This window comes from Thunnus thynnus, chromosome 20 (genome assembly GCF_963924715.1).
Source record: "Thunnus thynnus chromosome 20, fThuThy2.1, whole genome shotgun sequence".
Lineage (NCBI taxonomy): Eukaryota > Metazoa > Chordata > Actinopteri > Scombriformes > Scombridae > Thunnus > Thunnus thynnus.
In genome coordinates this window covers 9,276,216-9,302,461 of record NC_089536.1, presented here as the reverse complement: position 1 = coordinate 9,302,461, position 26,246 = coordinate 9,276,216, and the positions used below count along the sequence as shown (strand labels likewise).

Here is a 26,246-nt window from a genome sequence, read left to right as displayed (position 1 = left end):
CTGTGCTGCATGAATGCAAACCTGTGGTGAGATCTGAGGTTACACCTTTGTCAGTAATAGATAGGAAGGGCAAAGTTCAAACAAGTTTTTGCTGATATGCATTTGGGAGACATGTAGATATAAGCATGCAGGGCTGTGCTGTGTGAATCCGGTAAACTGTGTAGACACGTGATCATTTTTAAGGAAGCTTCAGGGTAAATTTGACTGATATAACATCACTGCACAGCTGAAGTTACAAGTCTGGTTGCAGGGTGACCACTAGAGGTTGCATTTAATTACAAGAAAAACCAAGATAAGCCAGTAATATATTGTTTTTCTTAATTATTTATGTTGGTAAACTAACATGTTTCTTAGTTTAGTCTAAGCTGTCACTTTCTATTTTAGGAAATTAAGATATTTTGTTGACAAACAATGTCTTCATACTCTTTACTCTTCTATCCTATTCTAATTTATCCTTACTTTTCATACCTTATTTGTTTTTTGTTGTTTTTCCTAATAGTCTGATTTTGTTTTTCTTGTATATTTATGTGTTTCTATCATTTAAGTAGAGGTTATCAATTAGCCTAATAGTCTTTTTTTCTCCCTCTCCCTGCACATTTGTTTGAATTTAACCCATGCAAATAAATAAAGTCCCACTCAAAGACACACAAACACCTTGATTGTTTTATTTATTCAAAAACTCTTATTAATATCCTAGTATAACATGCTGCTAAACATGTTTTTTCTTATGTGCAATACCTCTTTCCTACTGCTGCTCCAGTACTTCATTAGAAGCTCTATAAATAACTCTTGTAAATGAAATTATTCCTCTCAGACCTTGCTACTCTATTTTAATTTTTTTTTAACTTAATTTTTTAATTCATTGACTGAGGGAACTGCACTGTCTATGCCCCTGTACAAATGGCAATAAAGTCTCTTCAATCTTAACAGCAGTGTGTTTTGAGTCTGTGTCGATAAAGTTTATTCAAAGTCGCAGAGACGTTGCTGCAGCAATGGCGGCCCCAGTGTCCTGGAGGAGGCTGGTGTACTCCGTGTACACACCGGCCATTGCCGGGGTTTTCACCCGAATATCTGACCGACTCTTCCGTGCCCGGGACAGGAGAGGCGGGTAAGAGACGCGGTTCATCCGTAGAGACTCCAGACATGCGGATACAGCTGCAATGTCACTCAGTGTGCCTGACATGTAGCCAAGCTGCTAATGTTGTGCTGCTAATGCGTCCAATATCGGACACATGCACTTATAATGCTCCTGTTTGGACTCAAACTCTAGAAGACGTCACTCCACAGTGATTTTATGTGTTTAGCCGCCAACTTCTGGTTTATTTTGGGGTAAAACCGACGAGGTCAAATCAAGAACATTTCTCCTGCAGCTCCTGATGCTTCAAATAGTAGTTGACCCTCAAGAGAAGAAGAAGTTTCCATAACTGAAGGGCTGCACATAATGTTCTTTATGTTTGTTATGTAACATGTGCTGAAACTTGAAACCTGACACTGTTGTCCCTTCAAGGACTGTACTTAAGTACAATTTTGAAGTACTTGTACTGTTCTTGAGTATTTCCATGTGATGCTACTTTAAACTTCCACTCCACTACATTTCAGAGGACATGTTGTACTTTCTACTCCACTACATTCATTTGACAGCCTCAGTTACTTTTCAGACACAAGAGATAATATAACAAGCTTTTAAAATACAACACATTGTTAAAGATGAAACCAGTGGTTTCCAACCTTTTTTGGCTTTTGATGTCTTTTAAAAAGCAGTGTGTAGTCGGGGTCACATTTCAGATGTTTATGAGTTGTTAACAGCTCCACCAAATAGTGATTTTTCTCTCTAAACTTCTTACATGGTTTCACTTCAACAAATGTTCAAATGATCCAATATTTCACCAAAAATCAAAGATTAGAGAAAAAGTCTAAAAACTGAAAACAGATTTGTGTATCAGAACTTTGTTTTTTTCTTCTTTCCTCTCCCATTAATCATCTCACGACCCCTCAGATTTATTTGGTGACCCTTTGGAGGGGCCCTGACCCCTAGGTTGGGAACCACTGGACTAAACTAGCTAACTGTATATAAAGTAGTTTAAACTAGCTCCACCTCCAGCAGCTACAACAGTAACATGCTGCTCTAACACTGATGCTTCAGTATTAATAATCTAATGATGTCATATATAATAATATATCAGTCAGAGGAACCAAACTACTACTTTTACTGCAATACTTTAACTACATTTAACTGATAATACTACATCTTCAGAACTATAAAGACCAACTTTTCCACTTTGCTTAATGAATTTAGGCCCCCTGAGAAGAACGGTAGGTCCTTTAAGGATGCAAACAGATGATGCAAGTTTCCAGTCGGGGGAATTTTGAATTTTGGGGAACCACGTGGAAGAGCAAGAAAGAGTTTTCTTTTTTCCCATCACATGCTTCAAATCAGCAGGGATGTGGTGCAGTCACATACCAAAGTTAACAGCTCTTTCTATTTCAGTTACGAGCTGGAGCCTTACGTTATTAACTTAGCCTCTAACCTCATTAAATCTAAGCAAGTTAAAAGTTATCTCAGTTACAGTCATCAAATCACAGTTCGTCTCGCTACAGAAACTGTATAACAATAGCTTGATACTGAGCGGGCAAAATTTGAAAAATTGAGGATTAACAAATCTACTCTGACCTTTATCTCAACTTAATATCCATTTTTAGGATTCATATTAGCAGTTTGTTTTTATGGTGGCTTTTATTCCACTGTAGCCGGAGGTAATAGTTGATTTTATATTGATGGCTTGAAATTAAAAGCCGGAACAGTGGTCACAAAATTTCGGAGTATGTTCCTTTATCTCCTGTCACACTCTCTTATCATTTACTACTTACAGAAAATTGCGAAGGCTTTGAGGGTTAGCTAAGGCGTCCGTCACATTACATAAGCCTATTAACGAGCTCCGTAAACTCCCCTTAGATAACGTTTGTATTTTGCACTGCTGTAAAAACCTTAAGTAATTCAGTCCTACGGTGTAAGCATGAGGAAGTCATCTTACATGCTGTAGTTGTTATGGCTTTTTGAATGATATGCATGTTTATGACAGATCCCAAACAAGGGGGGAAGTCCCCTCTTTGTGTTTGCCGAAGAAGTTCCAACTCAGCACAGTGGTTTTGGAGAGGAGCCCTGACATGTGTTTACTGGTTTAATACGACTCTTGTGTCCTTTTGATTTCTTTGTGGGTTAAATCCAAACCCACATGTAAACCCGTCCTGTTAGCTCCTGTTGCACCCAGACCTCGTGAATGAATACGTGTGTGAGTGTGTGTGTGTTTTGGATGAATTTTGATTGTAATGAATATATATAAGATGCATATAAGCTTATAAAAGAATGCAGCAGGATGACTTCTGATAAGCTGCCGGAGGGTGACAGTCACGTCTGAGGTTAACACTCCACCCTCTTTATTGAATGTGGCCACATTGTCAGACCAAATTGTGTAATTGTATGGCAGAGACAAAACGGCTGTGGTGTCAGGGTGAATTGTAGGACAAAGAAAAACCAGACACAGTGTTAGAAGAGGACATGTCATGCACATTTACAGGTTTATATTTACGTTCTGCGGTTCTCCTAGAATATCTTTGCATGATTTATAGTTAAAAACTCCTTATTTATCTTATACTGGCTCTTATTGCGGCCCCTCAGTTCAGCCTCTGTCTGAAACAGGCTGTTTTAGCTCGTCACTTCTGTGTTATGTATTAAAAATTCAGATATAAGTGAAATTGGAAGCTAAAACACGAAACCCATTTCCTGCTCTGCTCCTCTCACGTTTCCTGCAGGTCCTCCGTGCTGCTGCTGGCTCCCTTACTGGCCGAAGCCGACCCGGCCCCCCGACGTGTCTCCAGGCCCGCCGGGTCAGCCGGAGCTCAGGGCACAGACGGCCTCTGCACCCACTTCCGATGGATGGCGGAACACGTACCCGCTTTCCGGGTGCCGGGCACCCACATCCACATTCTCACCTCACCGGACCAGTTCTACCAGACCATGAAGGTCGGTGTCGCCGTCAAAATGAACTTTTCGGTTCAGCTGCAATGGAATGCAAGAAAAATATAAACAAAACGAGTTAGATGTAAATGATGAACCTGATAAACCTGAACGCGGCCACGGCTGACTTTCAACAGATGATCCATATCGGTATGAAGCAGGATAGGCTTGTGCTGACTGGCAATCAGATCGTATATTGTCGATTGAAGGAACGATAGACGATTGGTTTTTCCTACACTGACATTAAGGCGACTTTAACTTACTATCAGACTTACTATCAAAAATAATCACTTGAATCTGCATCCTGCCGTGCATTTAGAAATATTTCTGGTGGAGCGGAGCGGCTTGTCCGCCCCCGCTGAGCCCCGTTAATCAGCATGAGTCACGCATTAATTTTAAATGATTAATTACAAACCGTCTCTTATCTGTGGATCCATGACTTAACTTTCTAGAAGTTTTTAAGCTCCAAACTTCTGACCCACTGGAATAGTGATATAGTGAATTATAAGATGACTTGTGTCATGCACAAAGTAACCGACTTGCTAAAACTATAGTTTATTAACATGAAATCTGTTGAGTGGTTAAAAAAAAAAGAGTTTTAGTGACTTCAACCTAATTGTATGTAAACGTCTGACTCCAACTGTATGTCTGCTCTGCGCGCCATGAGAGCCGTTAACGTTATGGAAATGATTTGGATTGTGCTATTAAAGATAAAGATAATAATGTTAAATGGAACATGATGCTGTGATATCGTTGCAGCATCGACGATATCACAGCAACGCCCTGATATCGAGGGCGTTACGTACTGAGACGTAACGCCCTCCAACCCCCGAAACCCCCCTCCCTCCCACTCCCGCTGCCCCCTGCTGATCAGATCACCTATTGATGATCTCATGTAACCACAATTGGATGATATGAAAATATAAATGATTGCTCAACCCTACTTGAGGAAGTTTTATTGTCGCAGCAGACTCTAAGTGTTTACGTAACACTTGAGTTGGCGGAGTGGCGCATCACAGCTGACAAGAGTTTATTGTTTGGCTCTAAAGTGACTCGTCTCCTCCACATATCTACTGTATGTCACAACTAATCCTTGATAAATGTATCATCTGTCACTTCCAAAAATGATTTTTACCAGCTACAACAGTCATAGATACAGATCCTGGGAGGGGCCACTGACGAAAAAAAGACTAATTTGTGCTCTCGATTTAATAATTCATGCTCTCAATTTATCTATTTTGCCTGAAGAAGATGTTTCCTCTGTAACGTCTGTAAGCCTACTGATCCAAACTGGATCCAGGGCAGCCAGGATTAGCTGTATGTCCTCCTTTCTCACAAGAAAACCATGTTCTTTACACTTATTGAACATCCACCTACATATCCATGAAGCGCTTCAGAACCCTGAAGCTGACTTTTTATGAACTGGACGATATCCGCAGGAGCATTTAAGTGTTTACGGGTCCTTTATCCCGTAGAATAGGTTTATAAATGGGATGTTATAAAGGATCTCAGAGATAAAACAGTGTTGTGATTAAAGTATATCCACATATCTTAGTCCAAGATCAAAATAAAACCTTATTAAATCCAAGTGATCCATACTGAGGGTTTACACAGGATGAGAGAATGTCATGAGGATGAATTGACTAAAATCTGAGCATGAAATATTCAATGGAGAGCACAAATTAGTTTTTTTTTTTCCTCCATGGCCCCTCCTTGTTTACCTCGCTGGATTCACATGATCATGAGATCATCTTGAGACTCCATCTCGTCAGCCTTCAGCCTTTATGGTTCAGACTAATCAGCATCCTATGAGGAGCGACCGGCAGCTACGGGTGCGGTTGAGGTGATAGACTGTGATGACAGATGGTTCATCCAGTCACCTGCCAAGTATTTTTTGAAAGTACCTTTGCTTTTCCAAACGGTTTCCAAGAGAGACCTCTCAGATGGTTTTGTGTAACAAACCATTTGGTGTGTCAGGTTGCCTCCTGGTCTCCCTACATAGAAGTTTGCCACCTGCACATTTAACTTTGTAAAATACTACTTCTTTCTGACTTAATCACTAAATAGATCAGCAGATTTACAGTCTTAATTTAACACATTGGCATGGTTATTCATGATTTGTCTTTGTTTCTTTCTTTACATAGTGGGACCAAGTGTGCGCACATCCTGATATAAAATATTCAGGTGCAAGACTAAACAATTTTCATCGTAGGGTACAAAGGAGGTCTGCACTCTGTTAAACTCCCATTAAATAATTTTACTCTCTTTTTTTGAGGCAACATTTCGATCTGCAAGATCTTCCTCAGGCCATTTTTCTTTATGTGGCCCCACACCTGTTGTGTGTCACCACACTGGAATCCTTTTGTGTCTCAACTAACTTTAGGCTATTCAGCTTTTCCAGGAACAAAAAAACAGGAATTTGCTGCAGTTTATATGTAGCAGCCAGTCAGGAGTTTCCCTGACATAAGGCCACTGTTTAGCTTTATTTGATGTGAAGACAAATCACAATTAAATACAAGAAATGTTTCTCTTTAATGCTTTAATGCTTGGATATTTGTATCCCTTTTGTATAATGAGATCTAGAAATATCACATATGACAGACATGATTTATGTACTGTGGGTAAATGCATGTAGTTGGGTGTGAGAATGGGTGTGATACACACATTCAAAACAAACGTGTAATTTGTTTTCTTTTATATGGACACTTCCCCATAGTCTCGAGAGCTGGGAAAATTATCTCTCAAGGGAATTATAGTGTGTATTTATAACTCACCTATGATGCACACAAACAAGCTCCATTGTGTCCCGTTTGTCACTTATTGTCACCGGGCTGGTTGGTGTTTGTGTATAATGACAATTGTCCATGAAAAGCGCCAAAGGCAGAATGAGAAAGATCTGATTCATGGTTAGTTTCCTGCTTAGAACAAGTATTTAAACTGAACTAAAACAGGATCAGATCATTTAAAAAACAATAAAACAGGACAGGATTTTGTTGCTGCTCCAACCCTTCAAGCTAAAAACCTTTTTAAAGGCCAAAAATAGAAGAACTTCTGTGTTAAACCTCAAATAGTCGACATTTTTAACATGCAGCTGAGAATGCTGATTTGTTATCAGCTTGTTTGGTGACCTTAATGCCACCACACACACACACACACCTTTCTGACATTTTAATCATCGGGGCTGGGTCCAACTATTTCCGTAACTTTATGACGCTGACGATCTGACATCCAGTACGCAGAGGTTGAACTCTTCACACAATTATTTGAGACACTTTTCCATATTTACAACCCGGAGTTCAACACTATGAACACTATGAATGCTTTCAAGGAAAGACTGTATGAGACTGTTATCCCCATTTGAATGATTTGTCGTGTCTGGTTTGGTTTGGTTTGGTTTGGTTTGGTTTTATTCTGTCCTAAAACAACCTACATATAACACACTTTTCCATCTGTTCACCAGGAAAACTAACAAACAAACAAACAAACGCACACAGATTCGAACGGTAACCATAAAACACGGACGCAAAGAAACACAAAACAGACCGATTAAAACAAACTGTTACGCATTAAATTGAAACCCGACACTTTATAAAAAACTCCTAAAAGGTTAAATAACTGCCTTCACCAAATCATGACGACAGTCTCTCTATGACAGCCGGCTTTTCAAACCGCCTCCGAGCGTGGCGACTATAAACACTTCTTCCTTTTAGACGTGGTCACACGACACATCGTATGAACTAGTTTGACAATTCAAGAATGGAAATGTACCCTCAGCTTGAAAGTTTTAACGTTTCACAGTTTTCGGCATTTGTGACCAGAACCGTCACACCCCAGTACACCCATAAATTCATTCACTGTTACGTGTGTTTGTCTTTCTCTCTCTCTCTCTCGTTCTCTCGCTCTCACATCAGGCACGTATCAAGACGGCGAAGAGGCGAGTGGTGTTGGCCTCACTGTATCTGGGAACAGGTCAACTGGAGCAGGACCTGGTGAGAGACATTCATAACAAGCATGTTTAGGGAAGTTTTCTCTCTTGAGACTTGGCGTCTTCAGTTCAGGCAGGTGAGAACAAGGCCGTCCGAACACAGATGTGTGCCAAATAACTGGTCAGAGATGCCAGAAAATGTGAGTCACGGTCCTCTTCTAGAGAACCGCAGTGTGGTTTCTTCAGAATGAAAATGTACTCCAAGCCAACTACAAGGAATGACCCCTAAATGTAAGGGTTTATGGGTATAAGGAGACCAGTGTTGGCATGTGATAGCCTGCTGTTCTTCATGCTTGGAAAGCCTAGCATAACAACATTAACCCAGAACAAACCACAGTCTGGACTGACGCTCATATTCAGCTGTTTTTTCTGACTGGCATGAGCAGCAGAGAGGCTGAATTACAGAAAAAGGCTCAGACAAGTCAAACATGCTTAATTATAGTTAAAAGCATCTGAATCAGCCTCCATTGCTTTCCAAACTCTGTAACCTCACAGTATGATGGATTACTAGAAATGTTGAGTCAACAAGGTACAGTTAGTCCATGTGAGTTTTATTTTCATGCCCAGGTTTGCTTGTAACCGGACACCACGAACAGGACTCGATTCAGTAGAAAAATGTGAGAACGGTCTGTGGTACAGACTGAAGAATTCAAACTGCAGGTGTAATTTCATCCTGAAGTCTGGATCCACCCTCGATAACAGGCTCCGCACAAAAGATGCCCGACTGATTCAGACAGTCACACCTGCGTAGTGTGTTTGCTTAAGCGCAGGTGCAAGTAGTGAAAATAGTCTGAACATTCTTAAAGCAAAGCAAGTTTATTTATATCACCTTTCACATACAAGAGCAATTCAAACAGGCATTCTTCTTCCTCTTCTTCCTTTGTTTAACCAAGTCTCATGGAGATTAAAACCTCCTTTTTTAAAGGATCTGGCCGAGAGAGCAGCATAAACATCGTTAAGACTATAATTACATAAAACAGACCAATACAAATGTCACATGACAAACGAGTGAACACCAGTTAATATGCAAAACAAGATTATAGACAGAATCCAGTTAAGATGCATAAACCAGGTAGGATTTTCCAAAACTATCTCAAATAAAGAACGAAACATGTAAAGGCAACCACACTGACCGAGAGTACGATTTTCCTTAGAATTGACTCAAATTCCCCAAACAGTAATCATCTCTAACAGTTTCAGTTGTTTTCTTATTTATTATTATTTAAAAGCTTGTTTTCCCAGCGCTATCCCAACTCATTGATCCTGGCGTTAATTACATTAATAAGAAATAGAGGACAACACATTTAAAACACATTTAAAGGATGTAAATGGAAATTTTAAAAAATTAAAACAGAGAAATGGAGAACAGGATGAACATGTGAAGGTGGATTCTGGTCTAAACCACATCATTGTCTCCTGGGGGGGCCACTGAGTGGAAGAAAGTCTTTGTGTTTTCTGTTGTTATAAACATTTCATCATCGATTAATCTGCCGATTATTTTCTCAATTAATCGTTAGTCTGTGAAACAAACATTCACAATTTCTCAGAGGCCGCGGTGATGTCATCCATGTGCTGATATGATAAAGAAAAACAGCAAATCGTCACATTTGAGAAGCCAGAACCTGGAAATGTTTGGCATTTTTGCTTGAAAAATGACCCAAAAACGATTATTTAATGATCAAATAATTGGTTAATTGTCGCAGCTTTCAATAATATAACTTACTATCTCCTCTCCCTTGTGGATAGCAAACTTAGCTCTGCTAACTTTTCCTTAAAGATGAGACAGGAAACAGTTGTTCATCTCTGTTGAAACTCGTTGTAATGCTTTCAGTTAGGTTCAGTTTGCTAAATGTTGAATGTGAATAAAGAACACATTTCCTGTTTTGGTTTTACAGCCTCGATCACTCTAAAATGAAAGACTGGGGCTGATTTGGAAATACGGGAAAAAATGAATATTAACTTGAAGGCTTAAGATTCAGTTGAACCATAAACCTTTTTCTATCTAGATTTATTGGTTGTTAGAGCTCTGGCAAACATGTAAACTACTTCTCTGCTTTAATGGATAAACGTTTTTTCCTCCGAGCTCCAACTCATTGTCACATTTACTTCAGAGCGAAGCTGGAAGTGTTGGTGCTTCCCCAAAGAGCTCTCTACTGGAAAGAATAAATGTTTTACTGGCATGTAAACAGGCTCTGTGGGGTGACGTATAATGAATGCATTTGGGCACCAGATGCACAATTTAGCTGAAGTTTTTTTTTTAAAAAAAGAAAGCATCGGATTGATATCAGGAGGGGGAACAAAGACTCCATGCTCACTACCAGTGGTGCCTTCTGAAGAGGAGCCATTTCCTCCATGAGCACAAAGTATTTAGTCATGCTTTTCCCACGCTCAGTAAACAGGTAATAATAGGCCACTAGTGTTTCATAAATGTTGACTGTTGCCAGCTAATCAATAATAATAATCTGCTCCTTTGTTTTGCGGCTCCGTCTTGGAACACAGGCAGGAGGACAAAGTGCAAAAAACAAAGAGATCAGGAGTTCTTAGAGGGATGTGTTAGTGGTCTACGGACTGAGGCTCAGGTTTAATTTATTCAAATGAAAGTTAAAAAAATAATGATTTTAGAAAACTCATTTTGAGCTTAAAACACCTGCTGGAAACAGACAATTAATGTCACCTGCTGACAAAACAACAGGAATACAAAACTTAATTTGTGGTTTTGTGAAACAATGGCTTGCGTGAGAAGTGAAAACGTTTTACAGACCACAGGAAACCTTTTTGTCACTGGGAGTTTCCAAGTAAAATGTCTTCTAACTGTTGGTCCAGAAGGCAACAGTTTAGTCCTAATTCAGACAACTCGGTTCAACTAATAAACTGAAACATTTCTTACCTCAAGTCTACTTCTTAAATCTAAAGGTTTGTCAAGACTGCGGTTCATGTTGTGTTTTATCTGTTTATTTAATGTTTGCTGGCTTCTTCTTCTTCTTCTTGTGTTTCAGGTGGACTGTATGGAAGAAGCTCTACAACTCTCACAGGAAAACAGTCACGCTCCCAACCTAAAAGTCTCCGTTTTGCTGGACTACACACGCGGCTCACGAGGTCGGTGACGTTTTCTGTGACGTTTCTCTCTCTCTTTGCTGGTTTGTACCGAGCGTCGCGTTCATCATCCTGATGGTATTCTGTGTTTATCTTTAACGTGCAGGGCAGGTTAACTCGAGGACCATGCTGCTGCCACTGTTGCAGCGCTTCTCCTCACAGATGCGGGTGTCTTTGTATCACACTCCGGACCTGAGGGGGCTGCTGAGGCTGCTGGTCCCTCAGCGCTTCAACGAGACTATCGGAGTCCAGCATATCAAAGTTTACCTCTTTGACGACAGCATTATCATCAGCGGGTATGTTGATTCCCGCACACACACAAGAGATTAGGCTGGCTGTGTCAATACGGCTGCTTTCACACTGAATTTTTTTGCGTCTGAACTGAACTTTGTCCCACACCTTCCTCCCCCCCCCCCCCCCCTCCCCCACTCCTCCTCCTCCTCCTCCTCCTCCTCCTCCTCCTCCTCCATCGCCTGCTTTCACCCATGTTCTTTGTTCTGATCAGTGGCTTTCTTTATCAAGTGCAGGTGCGTACCACCATTGCTGGGAAATGTTGTCAGCGCACATTTTGACATACGCAGGGAAACAGTGGAAGCTCTCCAAAACCCAACCAGCACAGTGCCAATTTTGTGCGGTTTCCAGTCAGAAAATGGCACATGCTGGTTCTGCCAATCGACGACTTACAGGGAAAGTAAACAAGATACCACATGTACCAAACATTGGAGACTAGTAAACACACATATGTATAGCTTTTCATGGCTAAATTCAAATGGAAAATGTGTTGCACTGTTTCTGCCAACACTTAAAACCTGTCAAAACATTCAATTAGTGGCAATACTATGTTTATGATTTTACCCTTTTGTCAAGGAAAGTATTCATGCAAAATTTATTTTGTGCAAAAGGTCGCTCCACATGTTGCTGATTCTAGGAGGACGTGCACATGGAGAGAGCAGAGAGGATCTCTCTCTCTGGTTTTGTTTCCCACAGCACCAGTTAAACAGAAAAGTAGCAGTACAAAGGAGTAAAACAGAATACAAAAAAAGGGTTTTTGTTCATTAAACAAATTAAATCTTAGAAGTAAATCCTCCACATCTTCCTTTAATTTACATGTTTCTAGTTCAACAACTTCTACTGAAGAACAACAGCATCTGTTCCTCCTGCTGCTGTTTGACAGCTGACAGGGAGTCAAGGTCATGCCTACTGCCTATCATGCCACCTGCACTACATCTGAGGGGGTTTCCCAGCATTTCATGACAGATGGGACGCCAGCAAAGCAAAACGACAGCAGTGTGAGGAGCGGCGAAGTCACGTTTACAACACTGACCCTTCGTCCACTACATTTCAAGGAAAAACATCCTGTGGCATGAAGTTGTTCTTTGTGTACTCATTAGTGAGGCATTTTGTCTCTGCTGTTTTCTTGCTGCTGGAAAAGTGCGCTGTGAGCCGTACCACAGCTCCATTATAACCTCGTTTAGCAGGACTTAGGTATAGTTTGGCTACGAGACATCAAATTATCCCGATCTCTTCTTACCGCTCACCAAAATACTCCTGTGTTCTCCTCTCTTTCTTAAAAACTGTCTCACTGTCATTTCTCAGGGCCAACCTGAGCGACTCGTACTTCACCAACAGACAGGACCGCTACGTGCTGCTGGAGAACTGCAGGGAGGTCGCCGACTTCTTCTCCGAGCTGGTGGAGGCTGTGGGAGACGTTTCCCTGCAGCTTCAGCCCGATGACTCAGTCAGCATGCTGGAGGGCATGGTACACCCATACAAAGGTAGAAACCGTGTGTGGAAACAGACAAATGTTTACTCTCTAACATGTTTTGACACTTCAGTTACGGTGGCATCGGCCCAGTTTTCTGCAAGAGGAGCCGATGGGTTTTTACTAATGGAGCTTGAAAGCTTAGACAGGCGGATAGATGATGGTCAAAGAGATGGACTTGGTCTGTGTGAGCACAGCGAGAAAGATGGAGAGAGCTCTTGCGGTTGGCTAGCCGTGCAGCCGGATGTGAAATTGTCAGGATTTGGTGTACACACACACATATATACACACACACACACTCACACACTCGTACAGTGTGTCCGTAACTGGAGCGCAGACTGCCAGGATGTTAGTTTGAGGGATGAATGACATCATGTCTGCAGGAGTGGACTGCTGTGGTAACGAACACCAGGAATAGAGCTGTGATGTCACAGTGTTGCTGGAAGATGATATGGAGTGGGAACTGACACACACACACACACACACTTATTTCAGAAGAACACACATACTGGGGAAATTCTAACGAAAGACATTTGAAAGGATGAGAGAGTATTTATAGCTGATAATTTTATACCTGACATACACAGAAATAACGGATGATTAGGAGGCTGAGAGGCTTTTTCTTCCCTACATCCTGTTATTTTCTACATTAGGACACCTCGTTCTCTGTTATGGATCTCACAGCATGGCCACTTACCACAAGCAAAAAGAGAAGCTGTGTTTAAAGTTTGTTGTCAGTAAGAGTTGACTGACAACAATAGACTGAAGTACTATTGTTATGTTTTCCTGCGGTTTAAAAGGTCAGTTCACCCGAATTTCAAAATCATCTTCTCACTTATCTCTGCTGGTGTGAAGCCAAGAAGCTACAACAAAACAATGGAGTTGAAATTAGTTTTATTTGTGGTGCTCACGGCATTGAACGTTAAATTTAAATGAATTCAACAGCAACTTTGCTCTCCAAGAACAGTGTTGTTACTGCTCTAAATCCACAGATCACACAGTAAACTCATCTGCAGGTCTTGAAAATAATAAGAAGCACTGCTTTGCACATCGCACCACCAGACCTGCAGCAAACACTCGCTACTGCTAGTTGCAGTAACTATGAGTGACTCATAACATGCAAACACTCATTTGAGCAAAAACTTAAATGAGCTGAAATGAGTGATTTCTTTTTAAATGGTTAATCAATCAGTAAAACTTTATTTATATAGCACTTTTCATACAAGTTGGATGCAATTCAAAGTGCTCTACAAGTGACTGACAAATGCACAGGATGGCAAATATGGTTTGGGAGTCTAATGCACACCAAGATACAAGTAAAATACCAAAAAATAAAATGAAGTTACTTGTAAAATGTAAATAAAATAACCGAGAAATACTAATATCATCATCCTGGACGAGCCCCCAACTTTTTATGACCTGGCTCACATAAAGGAAAACACAAATGGTTGTACTCAGAATCAAGCAATTATATTTATTGTTTTAAGAAATTGCAACACATTATTAATCTGATGTGGGGAAATGGTCGGTCAGCAGGTCAGCGGTGTTGGTGAGTGGATGTTTGAATGTGTTTCATAAGGTGTAAACGAAAGAGACGTACAACCAAACAAACAAAAGAAAACATGTGGTGCAAAGGAGAGAGCCAGCGATGAAGTGAGAGACCGAGAAATGGGGATGGCTGATCCAAAACGCATCGTGGATGGACTGGCCACGTGCACTGATACAGTGTCCACCAACCTGGACCTGTAGGGGGGGAAACACAGAAACACAGCAGCCCCAAGACAAAGACATAAACTCGATAATCACAAAGACGATAATAGATTAGAAAGAAAAAGACTCGATAAAACCTGCTTTAAAATAATAAATTGAATAAGACACCAATAAAAGATAAGTAATTGGTAAGAGAACAGTAAAAATATGAGCAATAAAAGGCACAAGTCAACATGAAATTATAAAACACTACACAAAATAAATAGATTACAATAAAACAGTCCAACGTTAATTATAAAAATAAGTGATTAATCGATTCCTCCATTTATTCAGGTCCAAGTTGCATTAATTTAGTTAATTATATAATAAAGAATTGTTATATACTGCTGGAAAGTACTGAAATAAATGTGATATGATAATAAATCTTTCTTACTTTTGCTGTTGTGATCGTGAAACGACTAATAAATAAATTGTATACATGTGATGTTAAATTTAAAGTTCAGATGAAACGGCATTTCGAGAGTATTTAACCTCCGTGTCGAGACTGAAACAGGACAGACAGGCGGGACGTAACATTGGGAGGAATTTAATTTGAATGTTGGGAAGCGGGCGTGTCATAATAAATCTTAGTGCCACTAAAAGTTGAAGATTGATTGATGAGTTGATGTCATGATGTTATTGGTTGACGCACACGTCATGTTTTGTTTTATAGGAAGAAAACATGATTGGACTTTGATATAAGAATACAAAGAAATTGATTTTTTTTGTATTTCTTTGGCATATATTACTCAATAGGTGCACAATATGATGGGGGATGTGATCTAAAAGGGTTAAAAAGACATTTTTCATTTCATCTCGACTCTGATGAAACCCTGAAACTGTTTTCATGGGGATTATTTCCACAGTAGAAAGTGGTTGTTTATGGCTAGATACCACTACACAAACACTAGTGAGAAAAAGGTGAGCTGACCCTTTTTAATCTTTAGGTAACCATAGCAACACTATTTCTGCTTGGTGCTACATTACTCACACTGGATAAACTGGTTACAAACAAGCTTTTTAACAATTATATGACCCTTGTTTTTTGTGTAATTTGAGTGAACTGCCCCTTTAATGTTGTACTTAGTCCTTTTATCTTAAATTACCAGAAATAACACACACACACACTCAGATCCCAGGACACATTGACCCGGAGAACAGTTTGACCGCCTCGTTCTTCACTCAGGAAGCTTTTGTCTATGTGTTGCCTGCATGTGTCTCCGTGGCAACCAGGCGACCGGCAGGACTTCTCGGCCGTGGCCAGGAAGCGGATCATGGAGGTCGTGAACACAGCCCACGTGCGGCAGCAGCTGCTGAACCGGTCCGAGGACTCGGAGGACGAGGGGATGAGCGAGGGGGAGGAGGACACCTGGGTGTTCCCGCTGGTCCAGATGAAGCCTCTGGGAATCCAGGTGGACGAGCAGGTCACACAGGTGCGGATCCAGACAAAAAACACCACAAAAGACACATTCAGCCATTTATAAATGGATTTAAATCTATATATAATGAATTATCACATATATTTTCATTAGCAGTGTCGTCTAAGCTTTGCTGACGTTGACCTCTTGATCTTTAATAACAAGTAATATCATCACGGGATGTTGCAGACATGTGACTAATAAACTATTATGTGACTAATAAACCATGGATAAATATTTGGACATTTATTCTGGGTTTGTTAGTCACATATTCTGGGAATGAAGACAGTAAAATGATCTCCAGAGCAATATAATGTAATCAAATACAACAACAAACACCAACCACAAACTGGTCTGAAACACGTAATAAAAGTTGTTTGGTCTTTTTATTCATTTGTGACTTTGGTTTTTAACTTGACATGAGAAACATGTTTAGAGCAAAGAAGTATTTATTTCTAAAGTAGAGTACATTTAAGGCTCATCTATCCACAGTTTTCACCCCCTTTTTTAAAAAAAGTTTAAACAGCTTTTTCACCCAGCTTCTGTGTTTCCTTTCCACCTAAAAGTAGTGACGTGACTCCTCGAGTTTACCGTAAACAAAGTTTTCTTATGACAACAAAATATCTTCCTCGATTATAAAGAAAAGAGGGGAGGAAGTAAAAAGTAGCTGCTGCTGATTATGAACCAGATCTTTTTAGCAGATTTCCACCAGGAAGTTTTAGTGTTTAGAGTTAATTTTCACATATTTTAAATGATCCAAATAATTCACATAATTTCCCTTTTTTTATCATGAACTAGAGCTGCACAATAAATAATAATAAATGTACTTATATCTCTAAAAGGACAGAACTCCTCATGCACAGCCAGTATTTTCAGATAGGTGCTGGTCGGTCGCTCAGTACAACTGCTGAGCACTCACAGGTGTGATAAATACATCTAAGTCACATGACTAATTGTTATATCTCTGTTTTCAATAAACACATCATCTGATTTTCATGTAGTTAAACTGGTCATAGCTACAACAACCTGTGACATGTAACTGGAATCAGCTGACAGTCCAGTCCAAAAGTACATAACTATTAACTGGTCATGAAGTTATTAACTGTCATAAAATTATTAGCAATGAGCAAACGTGGCGAAGGAGGAAACTGATTCATTAAAAATCATCTTATCTTTAAATTTATGGTTATCTCGGTAAATGTAACAATTCATGTGATTATGTTTTAGTCATATTGAGCAGCACTATAATGAGTCTACTGACTGAATACAGCAGTAATAAAAAAAAACTAACCACTTCCTCGTTATAATTGTTAGCAACCATCTCTGTTTTTGACAACAATAGCAAATAGAAGCTGTGATGCGTCTTTCCTCACTTTCCGCTTGCAGCGCCTGCTGACAGACGCGGAGCCGGACTCCACTGTGTTTCTAACGTCGGGTTACTTCAACCTGACCCGGGCGTACATGCGGCTGGTGCTCGGGGCCGGACCCAGCTACCGCATCCTCACAGCCTCCCCGGAGGTCAACGGGTTCTTCGGAGCCAAGGGTGTCGCCGGGGCGATCCCCGCGGCTTACATCCACATCGCCAGACAGTTCTACAACCAAGTGTGCCAGCTGGGTCAGCAGGAGAGGGTTCACCTGCACGAGTACCACAGACAGCAGTGGACCTTCCACGCCAAAGGTGGGATGAAACACTCGTGCATGCCCGTTCACGTCAACACTCCAGTCGCACAAGGGATACACCTTATGTTGATTATTTATTATTAATTATGTAGTTAAAATGTCAGAAAGATGTTATCATGCACATCTCCAGGTTGATATTTATATTCTGGGGCTCTACTGGAATAACTTCGTATGATTTACAGTTCAAAAAACTCCTTATTTATCTTATATTGGCCTTTTATGCAGCCCCTCAGTTCAGCCTCTGTCTGAAACAGGCTGTTTTAGCTCCTGTCTCTTTAAGACTCCCTCCTGATGAGCTGCTCTGTTCTGATTGGTTAGCTTCTAGAGGCGGCGTCACAGCAGACTCAGGAGGATACGTAAACAAACTAGTAGTAGGATTTCCCTTCTTTGTCTTGTTCCTTACTCAAAAATGTAAACTTCTCAAATACATCCGTATATGTTTGAGCGTGAATTTGGTCAGAAATGAACAACGTGAACAAGCCATGAAACAACTGTAGCAACAAAGGCGACGGAGCAAACGGCCGTTTATGGGCATGTGTGAACAATGTGACATCATCATGAGGAGGAAGTAGTTTTGTTCAAGTTTTGGATCTTCTGCCATGTTTAACATAAACATCTGACATCACAACTGTATAAAAATAACAGAAAATCACAAAAAGCATCATACGTCCCCTTTTAAAATAGCCTATCGTGCTTTCCCAGTGCCAAGATGACATCAGAAGCAGGAACCGGAGAATATTCAGCATTTTTGCCTCATAAATTGTCGGATATTTTTTTTCCGTTGATCATTTCAGCAGAGATTACGAGCTAAACTAGACCTCACCGTCCGGATTACTTTTGTTTAGCTCAGTGGAAATAATAAAAACACATTACTCTCACTGATCTGTTCCCTGCTCTGGTGTTCTTCTTGTGGTCGTGATGGTATGTAGCGTGAGAGACGAAGGCTTGTACAGTCATCCTGTCGTAGCCTCAGGACAAGGATGTACACTCACTCTCTCTCATTCTTTGGGGTTTTGGATTGACGTTGGGGATTTCTGCATGTGCTTCCTCTTAGTTGTGGTTTTCGGGCCGACAGAAATCCCGGCTGGAAACGGCTCTCTGAAGCATTACCTCCTCACCGGCTCACTCCTCTTTTCCTCTCCTGCAGGTCTGTGGTATTACCTCCAGGGGCAGGATCGGCCTTGCCTCACTCTAATTGGCTCCCCTAATTTTGGTTACCGCTCGGTTCACCGTGACCTGGAGGCCCAAATCGCCATAGTAACGGAGAATGAGGAGTTGCAGAGCCAGCTGCAGGAGGTCGGCTCTTTTTTTTCCCCCTTTAACCGCAGCCAGAAATGTTAATGTGTAACTCTTTACTGAATAATACACACCTGTGTTTCACACTCTCGGCCTCACAGGAGCAGGAGATGTTGTACCGGCGCTCCACAGAGGTGTCCAGCTCCACGTTTGAGCGGCCGGACCGCCACGTCAAGCTGTGGGTGAAGCTGGTCACTCCTCTCATCAAGAATTTCTTCTGAGGTGCCATCAGGTGCAAACACACCGACACACACTCACTAAACATGAAATAAACTTATTTATTCCTGTTAAAGGAGAACAATCAGTTTTTACTGGTAAATATATTGATTTTAACAAGTAATTAACTCAACTCTGCAGTTCCTCTCAGCTCTGTGGAGCGTTTTTAACGTCTGTCAGCTCACTCTTTTGTTTTATGGGCCACAATTTTACTGTTTTGGTTCGGTCTCACTGCTCTCATAAACTCTGTTTCCAGCCACAGCAGGCAGAAAAAGCTCTGATGAACTCGCTGTAAGCCACCAACCCAGCACCGACCAGCAGACAGATAAAGTTAATGAACCGTTTTCTGGCATTTTATGGACCAAACAACTAATCAATTAATCAAGAAATAATCAACAGATTAAGCACTAGTTGCCGTATGAACGTATGTCTGTGTTATAAGATAACATGCAACATCAATATAAACAATTAACCAATATATGTGATTAACTGTAGAGTTATCACAACTAAAACTGCAGCTATTAATCATTTTATTATTGATTAAACCAACAGTCCAAAACCCAAAAAAGCTTTATAAAACTGTGAAAAGCAGCAAATCCTCACATTGGAGAAGTTCGACCCAGAGAATGATGGACTGAAACAATGGATTGATTATCAATATTGGTGCAGATTAATTGACTAATCATTTAAAGCTCCAAACAAACCTTGAAAAAACGAAAAAAAACTTGGAGAACAACTATGAAAATCAGAACAAAGTTTTGATAGTTTTGTAAGTTTGTCTGCAATTTGTGCAAGGTAGACAAAATACAGCCCCGAAGCATACTGTACATAACACACACACACACACACACACACACACACACACACACACACACACACACACACACACACACACACACACGCAGAGTAAAAACAGGCTGTGGCTTCTTAGAAATGTCTGCAGTCATTGTGGCGAGTCCCAAATCGCAGGTCCTGTCCTCGTCTTCCCAGCAGCACAAATCACCAAAGCGAGAGTAGGACAGCGTGTCGGCTGATTCACCGCTGTAAAGAAGTGAGTCAGCGTGGTGTTATGGTGATGATTTGACAGTATGGTCTGTGTTACCGTGATCTTGTCAGGACTTGGTGCGGTGAAGTCAGAGAGTTCATCAACCGGGCCAAACTTCTGCTCTGTGGAAAAGTGAATAAATGTCAACTTTTTTTTTTGTGTGTGTGTCTGTTTGTATGAAAACAAAGAATATTTAAAGGCGCTGACTGCAGGATGACAGTAAAAGACATTAAAACATCAACAAATGTCAAAGGAAGGAAAAAAAGGAAGACGATTAACCGAAGGGAAACCTGTGAAGACCACAGCTGAAGATGGAGACAAAGTCAGCGTTTTTTTTGTGTGTGTGTGTGTGTGTGTGTTTTTCAAAACAGGAAGTGTTAGGCTGGATAATGACGGTAAATGGGTGGCGTCTTATCGCTACCTGGACAGAGTAAAGGGGAAAAAAAAACAAAAAACTTGTGTGATCTGCTGCCAGAGGGAAACAATCAGTAAAAAAAAAAGGTCACCTTTCGGCACAGAGGTCGTATTCACAAATATGCACACAGACGAAATACTTCACAAACAATGAGGTGAGCTCGAGCACGTTTGGGCCCAATTGTTGGGAAACGGACGACTTCTGGAAATCCTCGTTTTTTACCGTCACAAACGGGGGGGGGGGGGGGGGGGGGTTGACGGGGGTTGAGGGTTGAGACTCACACATGAATGACCTCGAACAGAAAGCGGAACTCTCTGAACATGTTTAGATAACAGCAGAAACGCCTCAGATAACAGCAGAGAAAGATTCAAATGATACAAAGACTGTGGTTTCAAAGCTGAAAACAAAAACAGTTGTAAAATTTGATCTTAATCTTCAACAGCCTGCTGCAGTTTTCAAAATGTTTACTTAAAGTTGAAACACAGAGATTTTTAAACCTTTTTTCTTTTGAGGCAGATTTTTTTAAGATTAGTACACATCTAATATCTTAAAATGAACAGTTTTGATCATTTTGGCTGTAAGAAGCAGATGTGAAGGGAAGTTTTGAGAGAAGCAAATCTGTAAAACGTTAACTTGTAATATACAGTTGTGTCAATTTATACCAATTACACCTACAGCATTTTTTGTTAATTTACACTTTTGGCACATTGATGTAAGTTCTTTTTGTGTGTGGATGTTGTTAAAGTAGTTTTGTGCAGATGTTTTGTTTGTAAGATGAAGGTTTCCTCCTGCAGCTATTTAAACAAGAATTCGGGATGTACTATAATTTATATTACTTTCAACAAATCCCATAAAAAGACCAAAACCAATAATGAATTGATTGGACTTGTCATGTTTATTTATTGAGCACATTTAAAAGCAACCAGTTGATCAAAGTGATTTACAGTAAAAAGCACAACAGTAAAAGGAAACGTCAAAGTATGTACACAAATTTTAAGATAAAGGTCTAAATACATAAATAAAAGATTATAATAAGTACTAAAGTCATTAAAAGGTTGTTGAAAACATGTAAGTCTTGAGTCTTAAAAGTGTCATTGGAGGGGAGCAGTTAATTGAAAGCAGAGGACTAAAACACTAACATATATTGTCTGTTGAGCTTCATTGTCGTCCAAAAACACATCTGTTGATACTGGCTGACATGTTCCTTCATTACCATCAACAAACACACTGCGGTTTATTTTGAGTCAGTCCTACGTTCATCGTCCAGCTGCTGTAAATACTCACTGGAACACAAAATGTGTATTAATCCGCTGCTAAAAATAGTCCCCAACAAACACAATGCTTACTTCAAGGGCTGTAACGAACGATTGTTAATCTTTAAGTCTGTAAAATGTCAGGAGAAAAGTGAGAAAAGTCATCACAGTTTCCCCAAAAACCGAAGTTAAACCTGCAGGGAGGAACTTTTATCTCCCCCTTCTGGCAGTGAGAGTAATTACACAAAGACTGTCAACGTCATCGCTGCAGAACCGTAAAAGCTTTTTTACGTGAGCTGGTCGCTGCCCTGGTGATGCAACACGGTTGGCGCATACTGACGACTGTCTGCCCGTGTTGTTGTAAAACACATCACTACCGGTTCGCCAGCGTAGGAGGGTCACCACAGATTTCAAACCTCTGTATACTGGCAAGGCCTCGAATGTAACAGATGTTTATTTATACTTAAAGGTTCTGCAATCCAGCTTCAACAAAGTGTTGTGTTATTCAACCAGAAGTCTAAAAATATCCAGTTTATTTTCATATATGACAAACAAAAGCATTAAATATTCACATTTGACTGTAAAATTTTGGCATTTTCGCAGGAAAATTACAGAAAAAAACGTCTGTTTTAGGAAATGACTGTTTATATAAATGAAACAATATATTTGTGTTAAAGTTTTACAGCAGAAACAAATGAATGTGTTTGAGGAGTGACACAAAGGGACGTCGAAATCACTTAGAGGCAGACTGATGCATTCAGGGCTGCAACTAACGAGTATTTTCATTATCGATTCATCTGTCGATTATTTTCTTTGATTAATGGATCAGTTGTTTGGTGAAAATGGTGAGAAAAGTTGATCACAAAGCCCAAGATGACGACCTAAAACGTCTTTAGTCCCGAAAAACAACAGTCCACAACTCAACGATATTCAGTTTATCATCAGGATTAAAGAAAACAGAAAATATTCATATTTAAGAAGCTGGAAGCAGATCATTTTAACCTTTTTAATCGTTTAGCAAAATAGTTGGTGATTAATTTTCTGTCAATCTAATTGTTGCAGCTCTAATATTAGATGAACTGTTTATTTTTTTAGTGTCCTGTTTGTTTATAAAGGCTGTGATTTCTTTAACTTGTGTATTTTTGGACTGTCCCCCCCCCCCAAAAAAAACATACTTTATGACTTTTTTGTGTCAGTTTTCATCTAAAACCAGCAGTTTACAAAATAAACAGAGTTTTTTTGTCAGCTGCTCTGAGCTCAGGATGAGTTTATTGTTCACTCTCTCTCATGCTTCGTATCCGTCAGGCTTTGTCGTCTTTGTGTACTTCGGCGCTTATCTCCTTTATTTTCCTGACAGAGGAAAAAACAAAACACGGCGCTCCAACAATAGCTCTGCCGGTTAAAAGGATAAAAAGTCCTTATCGGCAGCGCAGGCTGTCTATTGTTAGAGACTAGTGACAACAGGTTGGAGCCTCTCCCAACTGTTTTCACCGTCATGGTGAACGGCCTGTCCTGAGGTTACAGCAGCAGCATCACAGTCAATCCTGCAGCAGACAAGCTGCTTGTCACGGACCTGCCTGCCCTCTACTGGTGAAACTGTGATCTCCCACTGTGGTTTCATGCTTTGAACTGGTCCCAGTATGATCCTTTAATACAGCCGACACTAGTTGTGTTTATCTGCGGTAGAGCTGAGATAAATTAGATGATTAATCGATTAGTCTCTGGTTCCAGCTCCTCAGATGTGAAGTTTTTGATGTCTTTATATCATCGTGAACTCGTAAACTCTTGGCTTTTAGAAACTGAGACAGACATTTCATAACTTTACTGTCTGTTCTGGGAAACTTGAGACAGACGTTTTTTCACTATTTTTGGCATTTTATAGACAAAACAAGTTATCTAGAGAATAAAAAACAGATTAATCTTAGGTTGCGGGTTATGACCACAGACTACAAGGCCTGAAGGGGTAAAAAAAAAGTAAAGAATTATGTTGATTTTTTTTGTTTTTTTCTGCTCTCATCTCCTGTTAATCACCTTGTGACTCTTAAGATTTATCTGGTGGCTTTCATGTGGGGAACTGCAGCTGTTTATCATGTTTCTGAAAGATAAATCAAAGGCAATCAAACCATAAAACCTTTCAGTCTGGATCAAAAAGTATTCTGTCGTCTCTTTTCTCAGTCGGTACGACACAACAAAAACATTTACGCAAGTTATATTATCAGGTAAATTTATCTGTATTAATGTTATTTTACATAACTTTCATATATAATAATGATTTATATTTTAAGAACAGAGACGCTGTTGGAGCATTTTGATCATTTCATGTAGAAATGGGGGGAAATATCAGAAAATAACTGTTTTGGGAAATGATGTGTAAAGTACATATAAGGTTTTTGTACAGTAATTTATTTCTAAGTTATTTGAAGAAAGTGTAACAGGAAGTGACAGATGTTTAGTTATAATACTATTAATGGCAAGTTTAAAAAAAGCTTTTATGAGGAACTGGGGGAAATTTTCACCCGTCATACCGAACCAGTGGCTCATGATGTTGTAATATCTTCTTAATTGAAAACTGACACACATGTTGAGACTACAGGAAGCTCAACTGGAAGAAAAATAATGTGAAAACGCACATTATACAAGAGTCCAGAACTTTAAAACAACAAAACATGGTAAATCTCAAGTTTTTGAAACATCGCCAGGACTTTATCTTTTTAGACATGACACGTTGCAGGGACGTCGCTGAAGACTCAACAAACTGTTTTCTGTCTCTGTGTGTTCTCGTTCAGCAGGAAGCAGGCGGCTTCGGTCTCGTCGGTCCTGAGGTTGAAGGTCTCGGTCGACTCCTGCAGACGGGACGGTCGGACACGCTTGAGTATCTCCGGCGTGCCGAGAGTCGACATCTTCGGCTTCACCTCGGCTAAAACTCTCATCAGTGTTTCCCAGGAAGTGACTCACACATACACACACACACATATACACACATATACACACAGGAGCAGATGTATGTGGTGGATTCACCTGTGGTTTACCTGTGTTTCCGTTAGATCATTTAAATGTTAACACCTGACGTCATCACACTGTGAATTTCTGGGTTTGTAGCTACAAACGTTTTAAAAGAAGAAAAAACAAAACAACCCTACTTCTACTTCTACTGTACGTACATCTGCACACGTACATGTTGCATGTGTAAGAAAGCAATAGAGACTCGATGAGTGACGGAGGGGTGTGATGCTAAACGGACGGGTGTGGTGAATCATTACGATCCCTCGACGAGCCTTAATAACAGTTTTTAAGAGCTCTTACAGTGTTTACAGCTCTGCCGACAGCTGTAATCAAAGCGAACTGTACAGTGTCTTTGTGTTATTATTATCTTTGTAAATTAAAGGACGACGTGAGTTTTTAAAATGACTTTAAATGTGTGACTGAGGTGTTTTTTTTTGTTTGTTTTTTTGTCGCCATAGCAACATACAGACAGCCAGCAGTAACTTTTTAAATTTTTTTTTGAACGGTTAAAAGGTAGAGCTGCAACGATTGGTTGATTGGTCAACAGTAAATTGAATATCTTAAGATTTTGAACCATTAGTTGGACAAAACAAGCAAATTGAAGATTGACTGTGGGCTTTTCATCTCATCGACTAAACGATTAATCAGTCAATTAAGAAAATAATTGGCAGATTAATCGCCCTCGTTAAAGGACAGCTTCAAGTTTTATATCATGTCAGAAAAGGAGAGCATGTTTTATTTACGACGGATCTCATGACTTTGTGTGAAGTGAACTCTACAGTTCCTCATCCCCTTCAGAGCTTTTTAGCACCTTTCAGCTCGTTGTTTTGGTTTTCTGGCCCCCCGACCTTGTTTCAGTTCACTCTCACTTCTCTTCTAAGATCTCTGAACTCGATCTGTCTCCTGTTTGGTGCGGAGCCGGTTAAGTTAGTGACTCATAACTGAGTGAAAAACAAGAGTGAATATTGGACTTATATTCATCAGGAGGCCAGAACTCCAAACGAATGATAATGTCAACATTCATATCTGCTGAATGTGTAAATCTGCAGCTGTTTACTGTCTTCACCTCATTTTTTTAAGATGATGTCAGAGTTCACAGCTTGTTTGTTTCCCACAAGTGCCCAAAAAAACCCAATCTTAACTACAAGTTAAGATAAAGTTAGAAAAGTTTATCTTAGATTTAGAACAGTAGCCAAGCAACTGACTACTAGAGTTAGATATTTAGTTTACAAACCTGATTTGCCTTTTTAATCATTTCTAATTCATCATTCATAAGATCTTTTTTTTTTTCCTTTTAGCTCTTTGTGAAACGCTCC

At 40.1% G+C, this 26,246-nt stretch overlaps 1 protein-coding gene across 4 annotated transcripts; it reads left to right on the top strand.

Annotated features, from left to right (window-relative positions):
* The first annotated feature begins 957 nt into the window (after window positions 1–957).
* LOC137172481 (CDP-diacylglycerol--glycerol-3-phosphate 3-phosphatidyltransferase, mitochondrial) lies at window positions 958–25,335 on the top strand. Of its 4 annotated transcripts, none has more exons than XM_067576933.1 (11): window positions 958–1,108; window positions 3,811–4,021; window positions 7,927–8,004; window positions 10,997–11,096; window positions 11,200–11,389; window positions 12,690–12,868; window positions 15,838–16,037; window positions 17,409–17,700; window positions 18,850–18,998; window positions 19,100–19,220; window positions 24,717–25,335. In XM_067576933.1, the coding sequence occupies exons 1-10, from the start codon at window positions 993–995 to the stop codon at window positions 19,217–19,219; spliced, it is 1,635 nt and encodes a 544-aa protein (XP_067433034.1). In that variant the 5' UTR covers window positions 958–992; the 3' UTR covers window position 19,220; window positions 24,717–25,335. The 4 variants fall into 4 exon arrangements, with proteins under 4 accessions (XP_067433034.1, XP_067433035.1, XP_067433032.1 ...); XM_067576934.1 differs by having other exon boundaries at window positions 24,714–25,335; XM_067576931.1 differs by having other exon boundaries at window positions 19,100–19,230.
* Window positions 25,336–26,246: the final 911 nt, after the last annotated feature.